The sequence below is a fragment of the Lactuca serriola genome, chromosome 3 (assembly GCF_051521515.1).
Source record: "Lactuca serriola cultivar US96UC23 chromosome 3, Lser_US96UC23_V15, whole genome shotgun sequence".
Taxonomy (NCBI): domain Eukaryota; kingdom Viridiplantae; phylum Streptophyta; class Magnoliopsida; order Asterales; family Asteraceae; genus Lactuca; species Lactuca serriola.
Window position 1 is genome coordinate 27,033,796 of NC_136410.1, and position 24,585 is coordinate 27,058,380.

Sequence of the window (24,585 nt, forward strand, 5' to 3'; positions counted from 1 at the left end):
CAAACCCCTTTATTTATTGTGTAGTATTATCGAAAATCACCATCCTACCGCTATAGCCGATGTAGCAGCTAATTAATAACGGCGTCACTGTTACATATAGCCCGGATCGCTAGTAGTGTCGGCAATTGCTGTTTTTCCTTAAAAGGAACTTTGTCGGCAATATTATTGCCACTTAGCCTAATAAAGGAAAATGGAAGAAACACGTATTGAAGTTTTGAATCCCCATCAATATTGAATGACTTCTGAGTCTACATCATTAATGCTACTTATTTACGAAATGCAAATATAACATGCACTGTAAAAACAGGTGGCAGTTGTAATGCTAAGTGTCAATATTTAAATATATCAAGTCGTACGTTGCATTTACACATTCACAGGCTACACCATTATGTTTAATTAACTACTTGAGATATTGTTTTCACAATTTACTGATAGCTTCAACGTACTGATAAGCAATTGCAGCAAAATGTGGAGATTGAAGATAGCTGAAGGGGGTAACAATCCATACCTATACAGCACAAACAACTTTGTTGGTAGGCAAACATGGGAGTTTGATCCTAACTATGGAACTGCAGAAGAGCGTGAGGAGGTCGAACAAGCTCGTCTCCATTTCTGGAACCATCGACACCAGGTCAAGCCCACCAGTGATGTCCTTTGGCGCATGCAGGTCGATCGTTGCTCTTTCTTAATTAATTTCCTGGATTTCAATTCGTACGTTTATTAATTATTCTGTAAATCAAATTCCGAACTATCTATCTATATGTATATGCAGTTTTTGAGAGAGAAGCAATTCAAACAGACCATACCTCAGTTGAAGTTAGAGGATGATGAAGAGATCTCTTATGAAAAAGCTACCACCGCCTTGAGGAGGTCTGTTCACTTATTTGCCGCCTTGCAGGCGGACGATGGCCATTGGCCAGCTGAAAATGCTGGTCTTTTGTATTTCATGCCGCCATTGGTAAATATTTTGATTTTCTTTCATACTCATATATATAATTAATTAGTTTTTATAAGGTGTATGATCAGCCGGTATATATATCTCATATTGACAGGCTGATAACAACGCTTGCAGGTTATATGCTTGTATATCACAGGCCATCTTAACAGCGTCTTCTCAGCAGAACATAGAAAAGAAACTCTTCGGTACTTATATTGTCATCAGGTAAGGTACTAATGTTATATAATTTGTGATCATATATGTGTACATCCGTACACAAAGACATGGATCCAGTTATACCATTTGACGCATATATATATATATATATATATATATATATATATATATATATATATATATATATATATATATATATATATATATATATATATATATATATATATATATATATATATATATATATATATATATATATATATATATATATATATATATATATATATATACAGAACGAAGATGGTGGTTGGGGACTTCACATAGAAGGTCGTAGCACAATGTTTTGCACGACCCTTAGTTACATTTGCATGCGTCTTTTAGGAGAAGGGCCTGATGGTGGTTTGGATGGTGCATGCACCAAAGCAAGAAAATGGATTTTAGATCATGGCACCGCGACAGCCAATCCTTCTTGGGGAAAAACTTGGCTTTCAGTAAGACATTAATGGGTATATATATATATATATATATATATATATATATATATATATATATATATATATATATATATATATATATATATATATATATATATATATATATATTTCCTATCAATCTTTAATAAAAACTTGTACATGGTAGATCCTTGGCGTTTCAAAATGGGCAGGAAGCAACCCAATGCCCCCAGAGTTCTGGATCGTCCCTTCCTTCATGCCTATGCATCCAGGTTAGCTTGGCTCTCTAGTAGAAATTCTAAGACATGCAAGTTGATATGTTTTAGATTGATAGCAACTGTGTTCTACTGTTTTAGATGTGTGTTTTTCCTTTCATTTGCTACAAATTTATTCATGACCTTTAATTACATAGAAACATGAGCAATCTAGACGAGAATGTTGTGCTGAACTAGAACCAGCAATAGAAATTGAAATGAAACAAACAAAAAAATCCAAAGATTTTGGATATTTAATTGCTTCTGATGGGAGCATACTGTCACTCACGGTCGAGTTCGGCACTCGACATTGCCCGTGCGGCATCCCGAGGTGCCCCATAAATAAAACCACCTGAAGACTTTATTTGTGAGTTAGGGAATCCACAATGCATGGAACTCTATAGAGTTCAATGGAGTGACACATCATCATTCATTATTCCATACAACTCTATTCATTTTTATCCCACAATGCATTAAACTCTACAAGTTCAATGGAACATATTAAAAAATTAAAAAAAATATATTTATTTAAAGATTTAAATACTTTCATTTTTCCCATTGAAGAGTTCAATGGCCATTGAACTCCAAATCCATTGAATGCCAAGGTGGCATTTCACAATGGTGGAGTTGTATCCATTGAATGACAACTAGACATGACACCTCATTCAACTTTTCCATTAAACCCCCCATTATGGATGCTCTTACAAAGAAGCTATGTGTTGACTTACAATTAATTAAGTCATCTCACACTTCCAATTTAAGAGCCAAACATTCGAGCCGAGACTAAGTATTAACGATTATAGATAGTTTTGTTTATGATCTGTATTAGGTTAGCATATATTATGTATTATTGTATTTCCTTATTTACCCTCTTGTAATCATTATATATGTTTGTGTTTAATGTACAGAGAAATCATTCGGCCATAATATTTCTTTATTGGTTCCTAAGATGGTATCAGCCTAACCATCGATCCTCTAAACCCTAATTACTGGCAATCTAAGTTCTTCCTCTTCTTCCCTGCTCTTCACTATGTCGTCCCCCACTCCAAATTTTGAGTGAAATCTCCCCATGGCTACTCTTCTCCATATGTTGACTATTAAATTGTCATCTTCTAATTATCTCTTGTCGAAAAATCAAATTTATCCTCTCCTATCTCATCAATAGTTGCTAGATTACGTGGATGGATTGATATGTGGTCTCGGGAGCTATGGCTCATATGGCTCCATCATCTATCAACTTGGACTCGTCTCAACCCTGTCCTAGTTACGAAAAAATCACATTTGGAAACGGTACTTTTCTACCCGTCTCTCATATTGACCACATCAGTCTTCAAGAATATCCCTTTAAGATGTTCTTGTCATTCCTCAATTATCCAAGAATTTAATTTTTTTAGCAAGTTAACATGTGATTACCCTCTTGATATTTTATTTTCACGTGATTACTTTTCTATTTAGGGTCGCAAGACAGGCACATGTCGTCGTTCAGAGTCGTTCTCCTCCATGCGCTTCATATGAAATTTGGCATACTCGTTTAGGCCATGCTACATCTAATACTATTTGTTTGTTAAAACAAAGTGGTTGCATGCCTTTCACTTCTTTCTTAGCAAAACCTACTCTTTTTTCTTGTCAACTTGCAAAGCAACATCGGTTTCCTTTTGTGAATAATATTAAAGGTGCTTTACATGTCCTTGACCTAATTCACTGTGATTTATATGGACCGGCTCCTATTTTATCTACCGATGGATTTTGTTATTATGTAATACCAGATTTACATGGTTTTATTCTCTCAAAAGCAAGAGGGATTTCTTTGAGACACTAAGGGTGCGTTTGGTTGTGAAAAATTTTCTAGTTTTCTTAGAAAATTTTCCAAGAAAAACGGAAATTTTGAAAACGTGTTTGGTTCGTTTAGTTTTCCAAAGTTTTCTAAGAAAATGAAAATTTTCAGTTTTCCAAATTGTATGTAAATTAGAAAAGTGATTTTTACAGTTTTCCAAAGTTTTCCAAATTTCTAATATGGAAAATGAAAACTTCACCCGTTCCAACCAAACACGTTTTCATTGAAAATTGAAAATGAAAACTCAACCCTATTTTCTGAAAACATTTTCATAGAAAATGAAAATAGTTTTCCACAACCAAACGCACCCTAAAAGTGTTCATTACCTTTGTTCAAACTCAGTTTTCCACCAAACTCAAGGTTTTTCAGTCTAATGGTGGAACTGAGTTTGTAAATGGCTGTGTTAATCATTTTTTTTTGGAAAACGGAAAACGAAACTCATTATCGATTATCATTTCCATATACCCTAGAGCAAACTTGTCACATCACCGAAACTAGTTTGATTATGTTATTTGAATCCAGCACGCCAGCATCCCTTTGGGACGACACCTTCACTTCTACGACTCATATTATTAATTGGCTCCCAGCCAGATTATTGGGCAATAAATCTCCTTTTGAGCTCATGTTTCACTCGAAACCACATTATGAAAATCTTAAGGTTTTCGGTTGTCATGTATATCCATATTTGAGAGACTATGTTGATCACAAACTGGTACCTAGAAGTCTACCTTGTATTTTTTTGGGACATTCCAAAAGATACAAAGGCTACAAATGTTTAGAACCAATATCCTCTCGTATCTATATCACCCGACATGATCGTTTTGATGAAATTGTGTTCCTTTTTTTTAAACCCGATTCTACCATCTTCCTCACCATTATTATTTTCCACCTACCTAGAAGAGGATTCTCCCTCTTATACCATTATGCTACCCTCACCTCCTGAATCCCCATCCCATTTTCCCACCCACTATGCACACTTTGTCCTCATCCAAACCCTTCCACTAATGTTCCGGTGGATTCATCACATCCTTCTCCAATAGCTCCATCTTACTCAACCCTTTCATCACCTCCGCCCTCTTCCCCACTGCCAGTTACTGTGACATCCACCAGCCCACCACGGGTCGCTCCACATCACATGTTGACTCGTTCAAAAACCGGTCATAGTCGTCCAAAATATCGAGTTGATCTTGCATGTCTCTCCCCATCTGGTTTACATTCCGCACTTATGGTTTCCTCTTAACCAAAAGGGTTTAAAGTCGGTGCCAAGAATTCTCTTTGGATGGCAGCCATGATAGATGAGCTTGCTACCCTACACAAGAACAACACCTGGGATCTTATTCCACGTCCGTCCAACTCCAATATTGTTGGTTCTAAATGGATTTTTTGCACCAAATACAAGGAAGATGGTTCTATAGATCACTTCAAATCTCGTCTAGTTGCTCAAGAATTTAGTCAAATCCCAGGATTCGATTTTTCACACACTTTCAACCAGGTTATTAAATTTACCACTGTTTGAGTCGTGCTTTCTATTGTTATTACTCGAGGGTGGTCGTTGCATCAACTGGATATCAAAAATGATTTTATAAATAGCAACCTCTCTGAAACAGTTTTTATGGAGCAACCCCCAGGTTTTATTGACAAACGTTTTCCCAATCATGTTTGTCCTCTAAAAAAGGTTTAGTGTGGTCTTAAACAAGCCCAGCGTGTATGGTTTCAACGATTAAGCACGTTCCTGATTCAACAAGGTTTCACTTGCAATCAAGCTGACACATCATTATTTACCTTCCTCAAATGATCATGTCTCATTTACCTCCTTGTTTGTGTCGATGATATCATTCTCACCAGAAATGATTCTTCTATTAAACGTTTCAGTGATTCTCTTCACAAAGAATTCGCCACCAAAGATCTTGGTGAATGCAGATATTTCATTGGTCTTGAGGTCACACGCACGTCAAATGCCTTGTTCCTATATCAAACGAAATATGCTTATGAAATTCTGAAACGAGTTGGATTGATTGATTCCAAACCCGTCGCTACCCTTATGAGTACTACTGATGTGTTCTCTTCCATAGGTAATGCCTTTTTCAGATGCTACTTACTATCGATCTTTGGTTGGAGCTCTACAATATTTAACAATTACCCGACTAGATATTTCTTACGCGGTTAATCAAGCTAGTCAATTTCTACATGCTCCAACAACTTCTCATTTTCAGTCAGTAAAAAGGATTTTGTGATATGTCAAAAGAACTCTTTCACATGGTTTGGTCTTTAAACATACAGTTAACCATTCCATTGTTGGCTACTCTGATGCGGATTGGGCAAGACACATTGAAACTAGATGATCAAAATATAGTTGTTTAATTGTTCTGGGAGGTAACTTGGTCTCATGGAGCGCTAAAAAGCAACCTACTTTTTCGGGATGCAGTTATGAATCTAAATACAGAGCTATGGCAAAGCCGACCTCTGAAATTATGTGGATCACCCATCTTTTGCTTGATCTAAATGCTTTACCGCCTGGTCGACCTAGTTTTTATTTGATAATCTCAATGTTGTTTTTATGAGCCAAAATTCGATTGCTCACAAACACGTAAAGCATATTGATATTAACTATCACTTCATTCGTGAGTTGGTTTTAGCTGGGAAACTTCATACAAAATTTGTTCCTACCAAGTGGCAGATATCTTCACCAAACTGCTTCCTCAACCTGTGTTTGAATTATTTTGAGAACATTTGGGTCTAAGACTGCCACCTGTTCGCATTAGGGGGGAGGGTATTAGCGATTATAGATAGTTTGGTATATACTTTGTATTAGTTTAGCATATATTATGTATTACTATATTTTCCTTATTTACTCTCTCGTACTTTGTATATATGTTTGTGTTTAATGTACAGAGAAATCATTCAACCATAATATTTCTTTATTGTTTCCTAAGACTAAGTCTTCCACCTCTGATTCGGTACTTAATTAAAGTTCTTTCAACTTCTAGACACCCACCTCCTCCATCACTTGACACCACCTCAAAGTTGCCACCCTCCACCCATTTTGAGATATCATCCACCTTCTTGGAGATACTGGAAGAACCCTCTCAGTGGACCATCAACTTCCTCAATGTATGCCATCTCTTAATTAGCCTTTTCACGGCTTGAAACCGCAACTGATCCCAATACCATTTCCACTTCAGGAACATCAATTGTAGCCTCTTTTCACCCTTTTATTATAATTAAGGATTGTGGTTCAAGCACATCCAGAATACTACTAGTAACATATTACTAATGTTCCGTGATGGACCTCCTCGGTAATAGTTATTGGAACTCATATATACTCCATCCATGTACATGATCATGACCATGTACCTCTTCAACATCATTAACTCAACGCTCATTGTTCTTCTCTTCTCTACAATGACTCACTTCACCACAACGACCATCGTTGTCTTTCATTAAATACATGTTCATTATCATGGCCATAACAAATGTCTTCTACTACGTGTTTCTCCTCTTGTTCTTTTTTATCATGACAACAACATTCATTTTGAATCATATAGTTAGATGTGTATTGTGTGTGTGTGTGGCTATGTGAGAAATTGTATCTGTACGTTTTACATGAATGATTCTTTGTGCTTCTCAAACTTGTTCCTTGAAACATAAGTACCTATTAGGCTATGCGGTATGTCCCCTTAATAAGGTGGAGGAGACTAAGTTGGCACTCCTCCATGTCATTAAGGTGAGTGGAACACCACCCCACCTTCGTGTTATGTGGAGAGATGTTGATGACTCAACATGACTCAACGTGGGGGACAAAGGCTTAGACTAATCAACTTTTAAATTTTTTATTTTTTATTTATTTTTCTCTCAAATATGGTGTGGTTGTGTGGTGGGTATTTTCTAGTAAATATGAAATGATATGGAGTTGATATGACACATGATGTGGCAAACAAAATAGTGTGGAGGGTGTGACCCATACCCACCAACTTTAACCTTCGAAAGGTCACACCTTAAATTCGAATTACACCCACACCTTCCATAACATATGGACTACTTCTCTTTATCACAATTAGGTGATGAAAAAAAATTGCCCATTTTCCATCACTTTTTCTTTAGGCCGATGGATATTAGTCACTCTCTCCATACCAATTTTGTCACCTCATATGTCATGTCACTCTCTACCATACTATTTTATCTAGGACATGGTCACCACACCAAAATAATTTCCATGTCATTTTTTTTCTTTTTCTTTTATCAAGTTTTAATTTTTTTTATTTTAATTTTCATTTTTTTATAGTTTTAGAAATAAATTAGATAATTATATCAAAAAACAATTTTATAAAACATAACGTGAAATTAAACGACATAATGTTTTTTTTTGTAAATGCACTACTCGTTATCATCGTTAACATCGTAGATATGATCCGACAAGTCTTGTCGAATCCACTCGTGTTTTTGTGTCTTGAATGTCAATGACTTTATGCAAATATTTCACTGAACCTTGTACATTGCATGTGTTACGGCTCCATTGGCATATATTGTGCAATATTATTTCGCCATTTATCTCCCACTACCATATTATGCATTATGATACATGTATATATAATATATCATAAACTTTTTATATCATATGAATGTGATGCATGTTCTACTATGTGTCACTTCGTCTTTAAGAGTCCAAAAGCACGCTACGCATCCGTACATGTTGTTTTATGTCTTCTCTTGAAGAATCATTCTCTCCTTTCTATTGGGTGTTGGAATTCCTTCACAAATGTGGAATACGTATGATAGATTCCATCCGTAAGGTAATACCCAAATTTATATTCGTTTCTATTTACTGTGAAAGGAGCATCTAGAGTCTTTTCAAAAAAAAATATTGGTGAATATTGGTGAATGATTAAGAATGTGGATGTTATTGTTGGAACTCACAACCCCGAAAAAAAAAGCATTCCAAATCCACACTTAGGAAGCAATAGCCTTTAATAGCAATTTAGGTGTTTCATGATGGCCACTTCCAAAATCCACTCTCCACTCTCCACCTCTGGGGACAATTTCTCCAATCTCAGCGTGTACAATCAGTTCTTGTAAGCATACCGAGAAAACTATGTCTCTCTTCATATGTCGCATATAGTTATTGCATATCATTCAACAAAGGTTTCTGCAAGTAAACATTATCAAATATTTCAACACACTTTTTGACAATCTATACAAACTTTCTTTTGCAGTTCATTAAGACATTTTCAAATAATCGTCAACGGATCCCGATGACTCCCTATAAGTCATCAACTGAATTGTTGCAGCACATTTCTGCAATGATGTGAATTCCTGCCTACCTCTAGCATCATATTTCAATTGGAAAAAACGATACCTAAAGATATATTTAATAGGTAAAAAATGTATTTATTTTATATAAAGATATATTTATAGGTATAAATATGAAAGAAACGATACATGCTTTTTAAAGCGTTAGCTATCTATACAAACATTTTCGTACTCAAACGAAACCTTCATTGAAATCATTTGAGTTGTATACACAATTATCGCAAAGTAATAGTTCTATTTAGCCCCACGCTTCTTGTTCGTAAAGTGGTTTCATTTTTTCTTGTAGTTCATTAGCATAGTACTCGTACATCATGGTGATGAACATATCATCATCATCAGAGGACGATTCAAACAAATCCATAATATAAAAATATGTTGGAAATTCGTATGAAAAGATGGTAAAAATGGTAGTAGTGTGCAAAAAAAAAATGAAGTGGATCTTATATTTATAGAGGTAAAAAATTGAAAATCTGAACGGTCCATTTGACCGTTTGAATGATTTCCATACGCACTGCCTTGCATTGAGATGTCCACGGTATGCACGACACGTTATGATGGGGCAGTGTTCCAAGAAGCTCAACGACGTGGAGGCAGGCCATCCCATCCTCCTCCATGGTGTTTTAAGCCCATACCCAGCAGCCTTACAAAAATCTCTAAGGGATCACTTTCTTCATTGGGATTAATTATAGAATCCTCATTTTCATTGCCCTTGGTATTGTCCTTCTGGGTCTTTTCTCACACAAACACCATGCATAAGGTTGCATAACATATTTCTTCTGAAACAAAAACATATCGTCCTTTCCTTGAAGTATATGCTTTCTTTCATCACTGGTCCGTACTTGACTATAGAGATCATCTTCCAAAGTCACGAACAAGGCTCTGATGCCCCTTTGTTGGAGTTAGTCTAAAAACATAATAGTTACAGGAACTTTTCTGCAATCAAAGTAATGAAAAGATGATTGATTTACAAAGTAGCGCATACTTTTATCAACTCCACACCATGTTACGAAGATACATACACTTATTTACTTATATGTAGGTACACAACAAACTCAACAATTGCAATCCATCAAGTAACAATCATAACTTTTCATATTGACGGTTATACTTGGGTTAACTAACTTAAGCCACCAAAACTAACCTATAACTAAAAATAACTAAAATCACCAAAACATGTTAAAAGTCTAGAATACACTTCAACAGTTGCTAATAAAATGTAATTGTTTAGTTACTTGCTAGCCAATGCTGGCCTATTTTAATATATTGTCATTTCCAAAAAAATATGTATGATTGAATCATTAAAAGATTCAAGAAAAACATCTTAAAACCATATATCATACCAGATTTCAAGATCAGTTAACATCAATGAACATGTGTTATGTTGATAACTTCACCCTTACTAGTTTTGTTTGTCCAAATACAGCAAAAATGTGGTGTTTCTCTCGACTGATATACATGCCAATGTCTTACCTATACGGAAAGAGGTTTGTTGGTCCAATCAGTCATCTGGTTTTACAATTACGAGAAGAATTATACGCACAACCCTATGATCAAATTAATTGGTTTAGTACAAGACATTTGTGTGCAAAGGTGAATTACTTGCTTCCCTCACTGATTTTCTTATATCTTTTCAGTTGTTATTTTCATATATTAACTGAATATCTCAGGAGGACCTATACTACCCTCATTCTCTACTACAAGATCTAATATGGAACAGTCTTTACATTTTCACTGAGCCAATCCTAACACATTGGCCACTCAACAAGTTGCGGGAGAAAGCACTGAAAACAACCATGGATCATATCCATTATGAAGATGAGAATAGTCGATATATCACAATTGGTGCTGTGGAGAAGGTAAGGAGAAAAGAAAATCACCTAAACATTCATAGAAATATTAACAAGTAAACGGTTATGTGTATTCATGTTCCCTCTTAAAAAAATGTGCAGGCTTTGTGTATGCTTGCATGTTGGGTTGAGGATCCAAACGGGGACTACTTTAAAAAGCATCTTGCCAGAATCCCAGATTTTTTATGGGTTACTGAGGATGGGATGAAAATGCAGGTCATACAAGACTATCTACTCACTTAAAAAAAAAAAAAAAAAAAAAAAAAACATAATGTTGTTATGATACATGCTATAATGTTCGATAGATTAACTTAATTAGATTATTATGATTAAAAATTTTGATGGTGTGATTTCAAAATAGACTTTTGGCAGTCAACAATGGGATGCAAGTCTTGCCATTCAAGCTTTGTTGGCTACAGATATGACCCACGAGATTGGGCTTACCTTGAAGAAGGGACATAATTTTATTAAAGCCTCACAGGTTTTTGAGACCCAAATTAAAGCTATTAATTATGCATGTATTGAATTACTAGTTAAACATAAAACTAAGTACCTATATGTGATTGTCAATTAATGAACTTGATCAATTTTTATGTAGGTTAAGGACAATCCTTCTGGTGACTTTAAAAGCATGTATCGCCATATTTCTAGAGGGTCATGGACCTTTTCAGATCAAGACCATGGATGGCAAGTTACAGATTGTACTTCTGAAGGGTTGAAGGTGTTTGTATATATATTTTTTCAGAAACACATAAGCACACAACACAAAATAGCCTATTAATATCTACTTACTTTCTGTACTCAGTGTTGCCTTTTATTGTCACTTATGCCCTCTGAAATTGTCGGCAAAGAGATGGAGCCTCAGCAACTTAGTGAGGCTATCAACATAATACTTTCCTTAAAGGCAAGCATATATATATAGATTGCTTATGTTACTTTTTCCTCTTTTCCATTTCTTGGAAACACTATTAGAAAACTTTTGTTGAAGAAAACCTAGATGTTAGGAAAGATGAAGTAGTAGAATAAGTAATTTACATATCTAAACTGTTAATCGTGTGAATCTTGAGAAGTTCTATTTTTTAACGCTCATGATAATGTAGAGCAAAAATGGTGGGCTGTCAGCATGGGAACCAGCAGGATCATCAAAATGGTTAGAGGTGACTTGCTGTTGAACTGTTTCTTTTTTTACGAATGCATGTGTCATTATATATGAATCCTATTTATTGAATTTTTATTCCAATTTAGATTCTCAATCCTACAGAACTCTTTGAGGACATTGTGATTGAGCATGAGTAAGACTCAGATGTTGTTTACTACTTACATATATATCTTCACTAGTTACAAATTATACTATATAATGTCGATTTTGAGAGACTTTTCATGGTCGTTGTGGATTAGGTATGTTGAATGCACGTCGTCAGCAATGCAGACCCTGGTTATATTTAGGAATTTGTATCCTGAACATAGGAGGGAAGAAATAGATGGTTTTCTTACAGATGCAAGTGGATACCTGGAGAAAATGCAAACGCCAGATGGTTCATGGTTTATTTCTGATTTCATCATCACACAATCAGAATTCTTAAAACCCTCGAAATTACATTTATTTATTTATCTAAATTAATTAAAGAGACATGGATATTAGGTATGGAGAGTGGGGTGTATGTTTTATATACGCTACCTGGTGGGCTCTTGGAGGACTAGCAGCAATCGGGAAGACATATGAAAATTGTCAGTCAATCCGCAAAGCTGTCAATTTTTTACTGAAAACACAGCGAGAGGATGGTGGTTGGGGAGAAAGTTACAGATCTTGCTCTGAAAAGGTAATAACTCAACAAGACAAGTTTCCAATTTTTTGATCATGTCAAATTATACACGTTTAATTAAGCATGGCTTAGTATATTTGCATTCATCTCAATGGTTTCTTTATAAACAGACATATGTAGCTCTAGAAGGAGGAAGGTCCAACTTGGTACAAACTGCATGGGGTATGATGGGACTGATTCATTCCAGACAGGTCAGTTGTTATTTGTAAAAAAAAATCATATCGTATCATATGTATTATTTACATTATCTTGTCATTTATAATTTGTATTGTAATACACGTCTTCAATTGTACAGGAAGAGAGAGATCCAACACCTCTACACAGAGCAGCCAAGTTGTTGATTAATTCCCAGATGGAAAATGGTGATTTTCCACAACAGGTAATGCTAATTGGAAATTTTGAACATCCATATTACATAGTTTAAGAAAATAGTTTAATAGAATGTTTGAAGTGTCTAGTTTGCTAATTACTTGAAAACTAAATAATGCAGGAATCAGTTGGAGCTTTCAAGAAAACTTGTATCTTGCACTATGCACTTTATAGGGATATCTTTCCAATGTGGGCTTTAGCTACATACCGTAAGCAAGTACTACAAAAGCCCACGGGTATCTAGCATGGTACCATGTATCATTGCGTCATGTACTATACCATCAAAAAATATCATTTTCCTTGGTGTTTTATCAGTTTCTATGCAACTACACAAGCTTCCCTTTAAAGAACTAGGATACCTTTAAAATATGAGATGACAGTTTTGATCGACGCCACAGTGAAATGTAGAATAATCCAAATTAATTTACAATCATGTTTTCTTTGTTTCGTTACTTTTGTCTTAAGTTTTCTTTCGGTTTCAACTAATGTCTTGATCTGGCCCGGTTAAAATAAATAAACTAGTCACTAAAAGTGCTTCCATACTTTATGAATTTCAAGTAAAAAAGAAAAAGAGCTATGAACATGTAACATGAATTGTAGAAGGCTGATGAAGCAATCTTAAATCTTAATGAGATTTAATTATCATTTCAGCGTTTGCATGCAAATGCAAATGTAAATGTCAATTATATATATGATCATTTCATAATCAAGATATATCTCATAGAACCATAGTGACTTATAAAGCCTATATCCATCTCATTATTTAATTATTTGAACTTGATGCACACATCTCTCGTTAGTTGTGAATATGCAAATTCACAAAGTATTTTTTGCAAGACTAGTGCCGAAAGGGTGCGGTGCGGTCATCATTTTTCAATTTGTAAAAAAATTGTGTAATACTTATAGTTACTTTTGGTATTTTATCAATTTATAAAAACTTCTATGATACCTGTTTTTTCATTTTCTAGTGCTAACAATGTTAAGTTTTTTGAAATTTACCACATCAAAAGAAAAAACGAAGAAATTTAAAACACTAACACTTGTGGCCAACAATATCCATGTATGAAAAGTACATAACAAATGAAGAATATGTGTAAGACTAAAGCTTAAAGACCAAAACAAATGAAGAATATACCAACTTCCTAATTCACAATCAAGGGAACTGGAAAGACCCACCAATTTCATTAGCGCCAGCTGGCGGATTAATGGCAACCCAAAGCAACGAAATGGTGATCGCAATCAGCCCTGACCAAACAAAAACAATCGTCGGAGTCCTCCCTCTTCGGCCCATCAAACCTTTCGCAAATGGATACAAATGGGCCAAAACCCAAAAGCTAAAAAACACTCCGCCCAACAACCGGCTCCACTGCGGAATGGCACTGTAAATCGTCCTGCTAAACCCAACCGCAATCGCGATCAGATTCGTCATCATGATCACAATCGGTGGAATCATCAACGACGTCCATTTGATTAAGTAAAGATCCGCGAATTCATCGTCTTCGTCACCCCCGGATTTTGATGTTAAAGTGAACGAGATTTCAATTCCGGCCACCACTTTTAGAAGCCCTTGAAGAACTGCGGCGAGATGCGCGCTGGTGCCGCCAATCAGCCAAAACTGTTCGTTCCTCCACCATTCTTCGAGCTCAATTCCGGACCATTTGATTTCAAGAACAGCTAACATACACAGAGTTAGGGTAATCGCGAGGAGGTAAACAAGAAAAGTGACGTCGAGACTCTGAACGATGAACTGGCCAGAAAATAAAGAAAGAGCCGGGAGGAAACAGTAAACGATGAGGAAGATGGAGGTGAAAGGGTAGATTCCGACGTTCAGGTAAGCAATCCGTTGAAGAAACTTCATCTTTGAGCTCGCTAAAAGCGCGTTGTTTTTAGAAAAAAAGATTTCAACAGACCCAGTGGCCCACCGGAGCACCTGGTGGAGACGATCGGTTAAATTAATCGGAGCGGTTCCACGGAAAGCATCTCGTTTCGTTACACAATAAATCGACCGCCACCCGCGGTTATGCATCCGGTAACCCGTAACCACATCTTCAGTAACCGACCCGTAGATCCACCCGACCCGGTTCCCCCATTCGGTTTTGTCTTCATACCAACATGAAATCACACTGATTGCTTCCGCTACTGTAGAAGCATCAAGAAGCTCACGGGGGATCGTGAGTGCACCGGGAGGCCGACCGTTTTGGACCGCAGGGTGGTCCGCAAGCGGTCGACCTTGAAACTCCGCAATCGGAATCGTATCGATCAACAAACTCGAGTTCCCAAACTTCTTCGGGAACAAAGAAAGATTCATATCGGAATCGGAATCGGGATCGTAATCGCCCATTCTCAATCCTTTATGTTCATCGGGAGCGGAAGAAACCGAGCTTTTGCTTTTCTTTTTTCGACCAAAACAAGAAAACCCGGAGTGGTAGTCTTTAGACCGGGGCGGATCGAACCCGTATAACGCGGTCCTCCGGAATAGCGTTCCGGTTCCGACGTACACAGGGCCTTGGATTCCATCGAGGGCGCGCATGTTTCCGTCGAAGAAAACGGTGTTGTGATTGGCGTAACGATCGGAAGGGTCGATTCCTTCAAAACGCTGCGGGAATTGAACGTAACAGATGCGGTCCCCACCTCGGTCCATCATGAAGCACATGCCTTCGCGGATGGCTTGGGAGTTGTAGATGTAATGATCGCAGTCGAGGTTGAGCATGAAGGGCCCGTTTGACATGATGGCAGAAGCTCTGACAAGTGCGTTCATGGCACCTGCTTTTTTGTTGTGATCGTATCCGGGGCGTTTCTCACGGGACACGTAGACAAGAAGTGGGAGGCGGATGTCCACTTCCGAGAAATCCAGTGGATTTACTTCGTTGTCTGTTCCATTTAGTGGATCATCACTTGGTGGTTTTAACATCACCTGATTTTACACACAAAAATTTTATCTCATAAGTTTTTATATGAGATAATGCATTTAGCCCTATTTGATTAAAAAACCAATTATCTAGACAAGTTTAGAAGCATTTGAGATTCTCACCTGTATGATGCCTGCATGATCACCCTTGGAATGTTCCGGAGAAGGCATCATCCATGTGCCAGGCCAATGAGTAGCATCTGCCATCCATGTAGCTTTAGGGATCTTAATAGGCTGCAGAAGTTCATCACCAGCAGTTTCTTTTTGAAGTTTCATGGCTTTAATCTCTTCTCTAGCATTATAAGCATCAGAACGCCTACGAATGGAATCAGGAAGCCCATTGATTCTGACCTTAAACTCATCATATTCCCGTTTAACTCGTCTCCTATCCTTCACGAAATCCTGCCTCACCTTGTTCTTATACGGGTCCCGTTTCAAATTGAAGTAAGACTCGGGATTCCTCGGCTCAATATCATGTTTCCTACAAAAGGGTACCCATAAATTTGCAAAACTTGCAGCCTCTGCCATGGCTTCAAAGGTTAAAAGAGCACCACCATCATCAGAAACATAACAAGATAGCTTATCAACAGGGTAATTAGCAGCAAGAATGGATAAAATGGTGTTTGCTGTAACAAGAGGTGGTTCTTTATCTGGATCTGCTGTGGAAACAAACACATCTACCCCTGGAAGATCAGACTTTCCTGATGGGTTTTGAGGACACGGTGTTTCGAATTTTTCTTTTAAAACATTCAGGTCAGTTGCCCGGTTGACCGGAGAGATTTTGGGCAGTTGATCAAGTAGCCATGAAAATGCAAACCAAAGCTCACAAATAATCGACATAAGCCATAGCCATATTGCATCCTCATTCGGATGAGTAATTCTCCAATGAAGAAATAATCCAAGAACCACCATTCTAACCAAAACTAGAAGCCTACATAATTACAAAAAATCACAATTAAACATTAAGAAGTAATTTCAAAAATAGAATGAATGAAAGTTGGTTTGCTTTTTCTTGCATTTAAGTAAACATACCGATAAGGACTAATAATGGCAGCAGGGATTTTGAGTTTACGAGTGAGAGGGCGCCATGGTTTGTTAAGAAGCTCAAGCTGTTCAGCTCCAGTTGGCTCATTTTTGTCCTCACTTAATCCTTCATCTTTTGGCCAAAAAGCATTCCCATAACCATAAGTTCCACTGGTTTCAAATAACCATCGGTTATGGTCAAACTCCCCTGTTTGACTTCTAACCAAAGCTGACTTTGTTGATTTCATCAACGATAACCTTCTTTCCATCTTTGAGGAACCCCTTCTCTCCATTTTAGAATTTGGGATATTTGATGGAAGAGATAAAGGCTGTCGATGGTCAACACTGTGTTGATCAAGATCCGTTTGTTTATACGGTTCTTTACAACCCGGACAAATCCCATCACCCGTTTTCACAGCATCAATGTAACAATCTCTACAAATCTTGAAATCGCATTCACATGGAAGAATATCAACACCCCTTTCATCGCTCATAACAATTCCATCGCATCCAGGGATTTTACAGGAAGACCCTTTTGCTCCAGCCATTTGTGGATGGGTAGTTTCGGAATCAATCACTTTGTCCATTAAGTGAGCTCGAGTTACACTGTTGAACCCACCTGTGAAAAGCGAGTTTGAGACGTATTGTTCTTCTACCCTTTGGGAGATTGAAGGATCCATGGGTTGATTGTCGGGTGTAGCAGGTATGTGGACTGTGTAATTCATGAACTCTGTGCTTCCGATTTCACTATCCAGATCATCTCTTGAGTAGTTCACATAGCGCCCTGAAGAGGTTCTTCTAGCAAAAGTCACTTGTGGAGGAATCGGACCCCTCGATTGTTGTAGCTCTAATGCTTTCGGTGATCTTGAAGACATTTTCGATGAAATTTGTGAAAAAAAACTTGTAATTTAGATTATCGAAGGAATCCAGAGATCACCTGAAAGAAGAAGAAGAAGAAAACCAAGATAAGGAAAAGGAGTAATTAAGATATATAGATGACGAAACCTGCAACTAAAAATACCTAATCCGATATCAAGCATCATCCATGGAAGAAACCCAAAAACTTTTTACTCAGTAAGCAGAGCAAGGAGATAAAGAAAAACAAGAGATTTGTTCTTAATATATACGACTGGGTACTTACTGGGGAAAATATTATTTTATTATTTAAAAAAAAAAAATCCATAGAAACAATGAAGCCGCTTCCCGAGAGCGTGTGAAGAAAAATTCAAACCAAACACGAAGACTGAAAAAGATATTGTTTGGACATCTTCCATATTACAACTGTAATTAACAGAGCTTTAATTCTATCATATTAATTTTTGTTTTGATGACCCAAACCAACACTCAAAAACAACAATACTTTATTTTAACCTAATTACTGAATTAAATAAGTGGTCACAGTCGACGAAAACAAAACAATCGTATTCAAAATTCGCATAGTAGCTTAAATGAACGTTTAAATAGTCAATGAAAGAGACTGAAACTATAAGACACCATAAACGCAGCTGGAGATCAAAAATCAAAACCTGGTCATACGATACCTTAAAACGCCGGCTCCGGCTCTCCATTTTTAAGAGATTAGAAAAACCCTAAATAAACAGTGACGACAAGCATGTGTAGGAGAGAGTGAGAGAGAATTTAGCACAATAAAATTTAAAATACCTTGTACAAACGAAGACTAATAAACTGAATTGTTTATCGGATAATGTTGACAGATCTTGTCCGGATTATAATGAGATAGAATCAAAGATCTTAGGATGAATCGCCGAAAGCAAGAATCCTCCAAATGGTTGTTGTGCCGGAGAACTCTCCGATTTAAGCGACTGTGTGTTGTGTGTGAGAGAGAAACAAAAGCTTTTGAGTATAAAAATGGCGAAATGTTGGGGGAAAGCATGAAGACGAGGGATACGTATGGAAATTGAAATTTGTGGGTGGGCCCAACCCTTTGCTATTCTACGCGGATATTTATTTTATTTCCGAATTATACATTATCATCATTTCAAATAAGAATTTATTCAATACAAATATTTATTTGTTATTCTATAAATATATGATTATTTAACAGTTTCTAAAGACTGTTTATACATGAAAATATATATATGGCTCCACTAACGTTTTATCTAATGATTAAAATTATATTTGATTATATGTTGAATAATTTTTATCTTTTTGGATAAGATCTTATGATGATTATTTGTCTTATTTATTAGTATTTACTTTACAAATATACTTCTCTTACATTTTTTTAGGACCGATGAAAATATCTCGTGTATGTTTTTTTATATGTTGAGATATTGAGATATGTTTGCCTTAAATAAAACTTGAACATACCGCATTTTAATATAGGAAAGATTCAAATACTTAAATTATATATGAAATAAATGTATAATTTAAGAAAACAAAACAAAATAAATAAATAAATAATAGTACTGGATGGTCTGAATTTATTCGTGCAAAGATACAAACATGCAGAAGACAAGAACAGCAGATTATCGAAATACCCAAACTACCCTCCTTATCAATAACGTTTGAATTTTGTTTTGAGAAAAATGAAAAAAGAAAACGAAAAACAGAAACAACGGGCAAAAACGGATGAAAAAAGCAAGTAGGGTACCCCACGCGCATAAAATTTTCTTCTTTTTCACATTTAAAGTATTTCTCTTTTTCCGGCAACCGGCACAACAATTGCTTTTTAACAAAAATATATTTTTTTCATTCTATTTTTAGAAAATTAGTTGTGTTTAACATAATTTTGTATAAAAGAAGTTTCATCCTTGTTTGATTCATGTGATTCGATCGAGTCATGAATTATGTCCATATATTGGAATGCATGTGGTTCATAAGAAGATGCTTTGCATTACCCGTATGGACTAAAGAAAAGTAGAAAACCTTAAAAATGTAGGTGCCATGTAATTTTTTTAAAACAATTGTATCTGCAATTTCATTAATTTTGTTGTCTTAGTGTTGCAAAACTTTTACAAGTTTAATAGACGGTATGTAGAAGAACAGATAAAGACAGCTGTTCAAATAAATTTATAGATTTCAATTAATAAAAGAAATATAAGTATAAAATCAGTAAAAACATATTCTAATAACTTATAGACTTGCAAAAATTGCAAAAATGGTCCATGTGGTTTGTTGATTTCTGTGGGTAAGGTTCAAAAAAAATTACTAGCAAAAAACGTCTTTATTTGAAGTTTGAGCTGTGGATTTGATCGCTGCCTCTAACTGCCGTTAGAGGCATTCCGTTTTCTTCCCCACATGCCATGCACATGAGGGTATTTTCGTCTTTTCATTTATAGGAGGAATGCTCATCTATTACCGTGCATATAATGATGTCCAAAAACATTCTAACCCTGAATCAACGATTTCCACCCCAAATCCTTTCTTGAGCTGAACTGCAGTCCTATAGGTTGAAGGAAAAAAATGGTGCATTCATTGTGGACTATACATCCTATGACGATGGGGTTTGATATACCGGATTTGTATAGTGACTGTTATTATAGCTTTTTAAACTTCAATTTTTTCAAATTTCACACAATATGCTAACTACATTTTGTATTTTTTGTTGTTTGGGATAGTTGATCATCCCCATTTGTTCACGACTGAAATTCGCCATGGTGGGAAGTCCACACCTTTTCCAAATGTAAGATATGTTAAGGGGAAACTTACGTATATTGATTTAGTTGATATAGATGAGTTTTCAGTGCATGAACTCGACGCTATGATGCTAAAACTAGGATACGTGGTTCCCCCAGTAATATATTATCACTTCAGGATTCCCAATGAAGACTTGACTTTGGGGCTTAGAGCTCTAGGTAATGATCAAGATGTGTGTAACCTACCTACATATTTTGGAGCTAACAAGGTGATCCAGGTGTATACTGAGCATGGCACAACCAACTTGGTTACATACTTCATGTCACCAAATAAGAGTAACGGTGTTGTCATTAAGCAGCTAAATGAAGAAGATGAAGTGGGAATTGAACCAAAACAAAGAAAACAAAAAATAGTTGATGATCCCCAACATGAAACTTGTACTTCATCATTACCACTTATGATTTATGGAGGTGAATCAAAATCACTTACGCCAAAAATGAGGAAAATAATAAATTGGAAGCCAAGCGAGGGTATTGGGTCATGTTCTAAGAGGTTATAAATGGAAACTGAAACAGGGGATAATCAAGACAATGAAGCACCATCAAGTGACACAAGGGATAATTAAGACAAGGAAGTACACGAAGAACATGAGCTTGATTCAGCAACAGTGTATGTACCAATGGATGTATCTGAAATGTTGAATGTATAATTTGATCCATTTGAAGGGTTGCATGATAATGAAAACAACACAACAGACCCTACAGCAATCCACCGTGGTAGTGAATATCAAGACTTTGATCAAGATAATGGGGGTTTAGTTGATGGTCAATTAGACGAGTTAAATTTAGAAGAGAGTGAAGATGATTACAGTGATTCTGGTAGTGATGTTATAGTAGACATAGACAATAAAGTTGATGACGTTGATGTTGACATGAGTGACTTTAGAATGAACATTGATGAAGGTGTAGAGTATTTAGGGTTTGGGTTTAGTAATGAGGTCGAAGACAAACAAGAAACAGATGAACAAGAAAACCTTGAGGTAATTGATTGTGATGAATGGGAGTCATTAGGAGAAGACTCTGATACTGGAAAAAAAAACAGGAAGGCTCTATTAAAACGGTTGGGTAAGGAGAAAGTATGTTCACATGGTGAGGTGCAAAAATCTAGTTCTTATTTGGGACGGATGTGGAAGTCAAAGAAAGATTTTAAGAATAAAGTGGATGAGCATGCACTTGTGTCACACCCCAAAATCGGAACGGCGGAAACGTTATGAGGTGGATGACGTCATGTCAAGTATCACAACATATGCAGTATAATAATCAAAGTAAAACAACCATTGCATTAATAGTAATAGTTTTACATCGGTTTACATTGTATAGAATCATCAAATTAATACAAGTAATAATGTAGATGCAGCTTGGTACTAAACGGTCTTCACCAAAAGCGCCTGAGATGTACCTGTCTATTGCTGACCTAAGAATACAAGTTATTTGAAAGCGAGTATCAGCATTTTTACAAATGCTGGTGAGTTCATAAGTATTTAGTGTCATTTTATCCAAATAACTTTATATAAGTAGTAGTTTTAAAGTATACAGTGAATTAGAGTCCTTTCCAGAAAATCCTATATTTTCTAATTAAAAGCAGCCTTCTACCAAGACTGGACAGAGTTATGTGGTAAAATGTAATTTTTCCTTAACACTATCATTATCAAAATGTGGTATTGATTTTGAAAGAAAGTAGGAGAATATCAGGGAAAATAACATATGCCTCAGCAGTGAAGACTGCTGACTAAGGCAAAAAGAAACCATAGACTCCAGGAGAGTATCGAATGAATGGTACGCCTGGCTCAGTTTAACAAAAGAGAGACACAGACCCCAGACGGTATCAAATGAAAGATACGTCTAGCAAGGTCTAAAAACAGTGAACACAGACCCCAGACAGTATCAACTGAATGATACGTCTAGCAAGGTCTAAAACAGTGGATACAGTGAATACAGTGTTAAAACCCGTTAACTTAAGGCCATGAATTATAAGGCAACCCCGAGATACTCGTAACCATACTGATAGACACTAGAGAACTTGACGCCCTGTAAGCGTCAGTGTAAGTGTGACATTTGTTACCCCTTGGCTTGGTAGGTCGTGGACTGTAGCTAGCAGTCAGGGTGCGGGGGTGTCAATCCCGTATAGATCTATACACACAATGTCCGCTCTCCCTACAAGAGACTCTGGTTACCAACTTGACAATGGAGAAGGCCGTGTATTGAAAATGTATCTCGTATAGTGAGATCTGATGTAAAATACTGAACTAATGATAGAGACTCACAACTAAACTGACTAATGTAAACCTATATGTCTATGCTTGTATACATAATATATAACTAATGATCAAACGACCTTCGGACGGACATCCGATCCCACCAGAACACATCTCAATGAAGAAAAGGAAATAGGGCGAACTAGCCTTCCTAAGTCCTTTAAACATTAATTATATAACTTATACAAGCACAGGCATACATTTAACTAGGTAGAAACATTTAACGAAGTTTAAGTGTTTAACAAGTAGAAGAGTATCGTGAAGTAAAAGCATATCGTGAAGTAAAAGCGCATCGTGGAGTAAAAGCGCATCGTGAAGTATAAGTGCATCGTGAAGTATAAGCGTATCGTGAAGTATAAGCGTATCACGAAGTATAAGTGTTAGCAAAGTAGTAGCATTTAACCAAGTAGGAGCATTAACTAAGTAGAAGTATAACAAGGCAGTAGAATCTAACGAAGTAGGAGTATAAAACATGGAAGAAAACTTATGTGAAAACTTTGGAAAACCTTTATACTTAATAAAATCACGACTTGGTATCTTTTATAAAATAAGTTTGAAAACCTTTAGAAATTCTTTGGAAAACTTTCATAAAGAAGTTTTAAATGAAACTTTGATAAAACATTTTGGGTAAAGAATCCTTTGTTTAACATACTACCATAACAGGATTTTAAGTAAAACATACAGCGTGAGAAATAATTTGAGAAAAGCTTTGTACAAGTAAAGATGTTTTGGAAGGCCATTTACAGTATCGTAAAAACAGTTGACAGTGTAATAAATTACTGTGCATGCGGGTTATCAATCACATGTGATTGATATGATAACTGGCATGTTTAACTTGTATCCCCCCCCCCATAAAAGCATGTAAAAACATTTAAAAGGTTAATTCATGGGTATGAACTCACCTGTTGTAAGTGGATCGGGTGAAGGCGCCGGTATAGGATGCTTAGTGTCAAGTGAGGACTTGACTACACACGCGAATCCTATTTAACATGTAATGATACATTTAAGTATCCAATTAGTCATTTAATAACTAATTAAGCAAGTAAGGATGTCATACGTCATAAAAACACTTTGCTACAAGTGTTAGACGTGTCCCGGGTAACATCTAAGGGTGTGAATGGCCTAGATAGGGAGTTTACTCTTCAAGAGTAAACTCTTTATAGAGTTTACGGCCCTAAGACCTTGTCCCCATGAGTTTACGGCCGTAAACTCATGGATGGTGTGATCTTGATGCATTAAGGTCTTATAACACTCGTGGTATTAGGCTAGGTTCAATTCTAGGGCTTATGAAGGGTTTAAGGCTTCAAAATGGACCATTAAAGGAGTTTACGGCCTATGCATACCCCTTGAGGAGTTTACGAACATAAACACATGAGTTTACGGTAGTAAACTCATGTTGGTCCATTTCCTTGGTTGTTTGGTGGTTCTAACTCATGCATGTAAGGTTCTAGCCACTTCTAGGGGCATAGGAAGGTGTTTAGGGCACTTAAACACCTTGGAAAGGTGTTTACGGTCTAAGGAGATACTCTTGGGGAGTTTACTACCTTAAACACATGAGTTTACGGCAGTAAACTCATGTTAGCCCATGAATCATGTTTTTGGTGCATCAAACAAAGGATTACAAAGCTCTAAGCACTCGTGGAAGCTTTTGGAAGTGTTTGAGGGTTGGTTTAACACCTTAAAAGGTGTTTATGGTCTAAGAATATGGGTTTACGGTCTAAGAACATCCTTACACCGTAA

At 36.4% G+C, this 24,585-nt stretch overlaps 2 protein-coding genes across 4 annotated transcripts; one reads left to right on the forward strand and one right to left on the reverse strand.

The window, feature by feature from the left end:
• The first annotated feature begins 362 nt into the window (after nt 1-362).
• Nucleotides 363-13,452, forward strand: LOC145091729 (shionone synthase-like). The gene is made up of 18 exons (XM_079029508.1): nt 363-667; nt 773-958; nt 1,073-1,162; nt 1,408-1,605; nt 1,754-1,838; nt 10,385-10,551; nt 10,629-10,817; nt 10,911-11,024; nt 11,170-11,289; nt 11,407-11,529; nt 11,614-11,712; nt 11,909-11,965; nt 12,054-12,100; nt 12,207-12,350; nt 12,451-12,628; nt 12,742-12,822; nt 12,927-13,010; nt 13,122-13,452. The coding sequence occupies exons 1-18, from the start codon at nt 467-469 to the stop codon at nt 13,242-13,244; spliced, it is 2,286 nt and encodes a 761-aa protein (XP_078885634.1). The 5' UTR covers nt 363-466; the 3' UTR covers nt 13,245-13,452.
• Nucleotides 13,453-14,003: 551 nt separating this feature from the next.
• On the reverse strand, nt 14,004-18,810 carry LOC145091728 (cellulose synthase-like protein D3). 3 transcript variants are annotated; one of them, XM_079029506.1, is made up of 4 exons: nt 18,594-18,810; nt 16,941-17,868; nt 16,032-16,839; nt 14,004-15,914 (listed from the first exon to the last, which is right to left on the reverse strand). In XM_079029506.1, the coding sequence occupies exons 2-4, from the start codon at nt 17,804-17,806 to the stop codon at nt 14,154-14,156; spliced, it is 3,435 nt and encodes a 1,144-aa protein (XP_078885632.1). In that variant the 5' UTR covers nt 17,807-17,868; nt 18,594-18,810; the 3' UTR covers nt 14,004-14,153. The 3 variants fall into 3 exon arrangements, with proteins under 3 accessions (XP_078885632.1, XP_078885633.1, XP_078885631.1); XM_079029507.1 differs by lacking the exon at nt 18,594-18,810 and adding an exon at nt 18,473-18,494; XM_079029505.1 differs by lacking the exon at nt 18,594-18,810 and adding an exon at nt 17,953-18,172.
• Nucleotides 18,811-24,585: the final 5,775 nt, after the last annotated feature.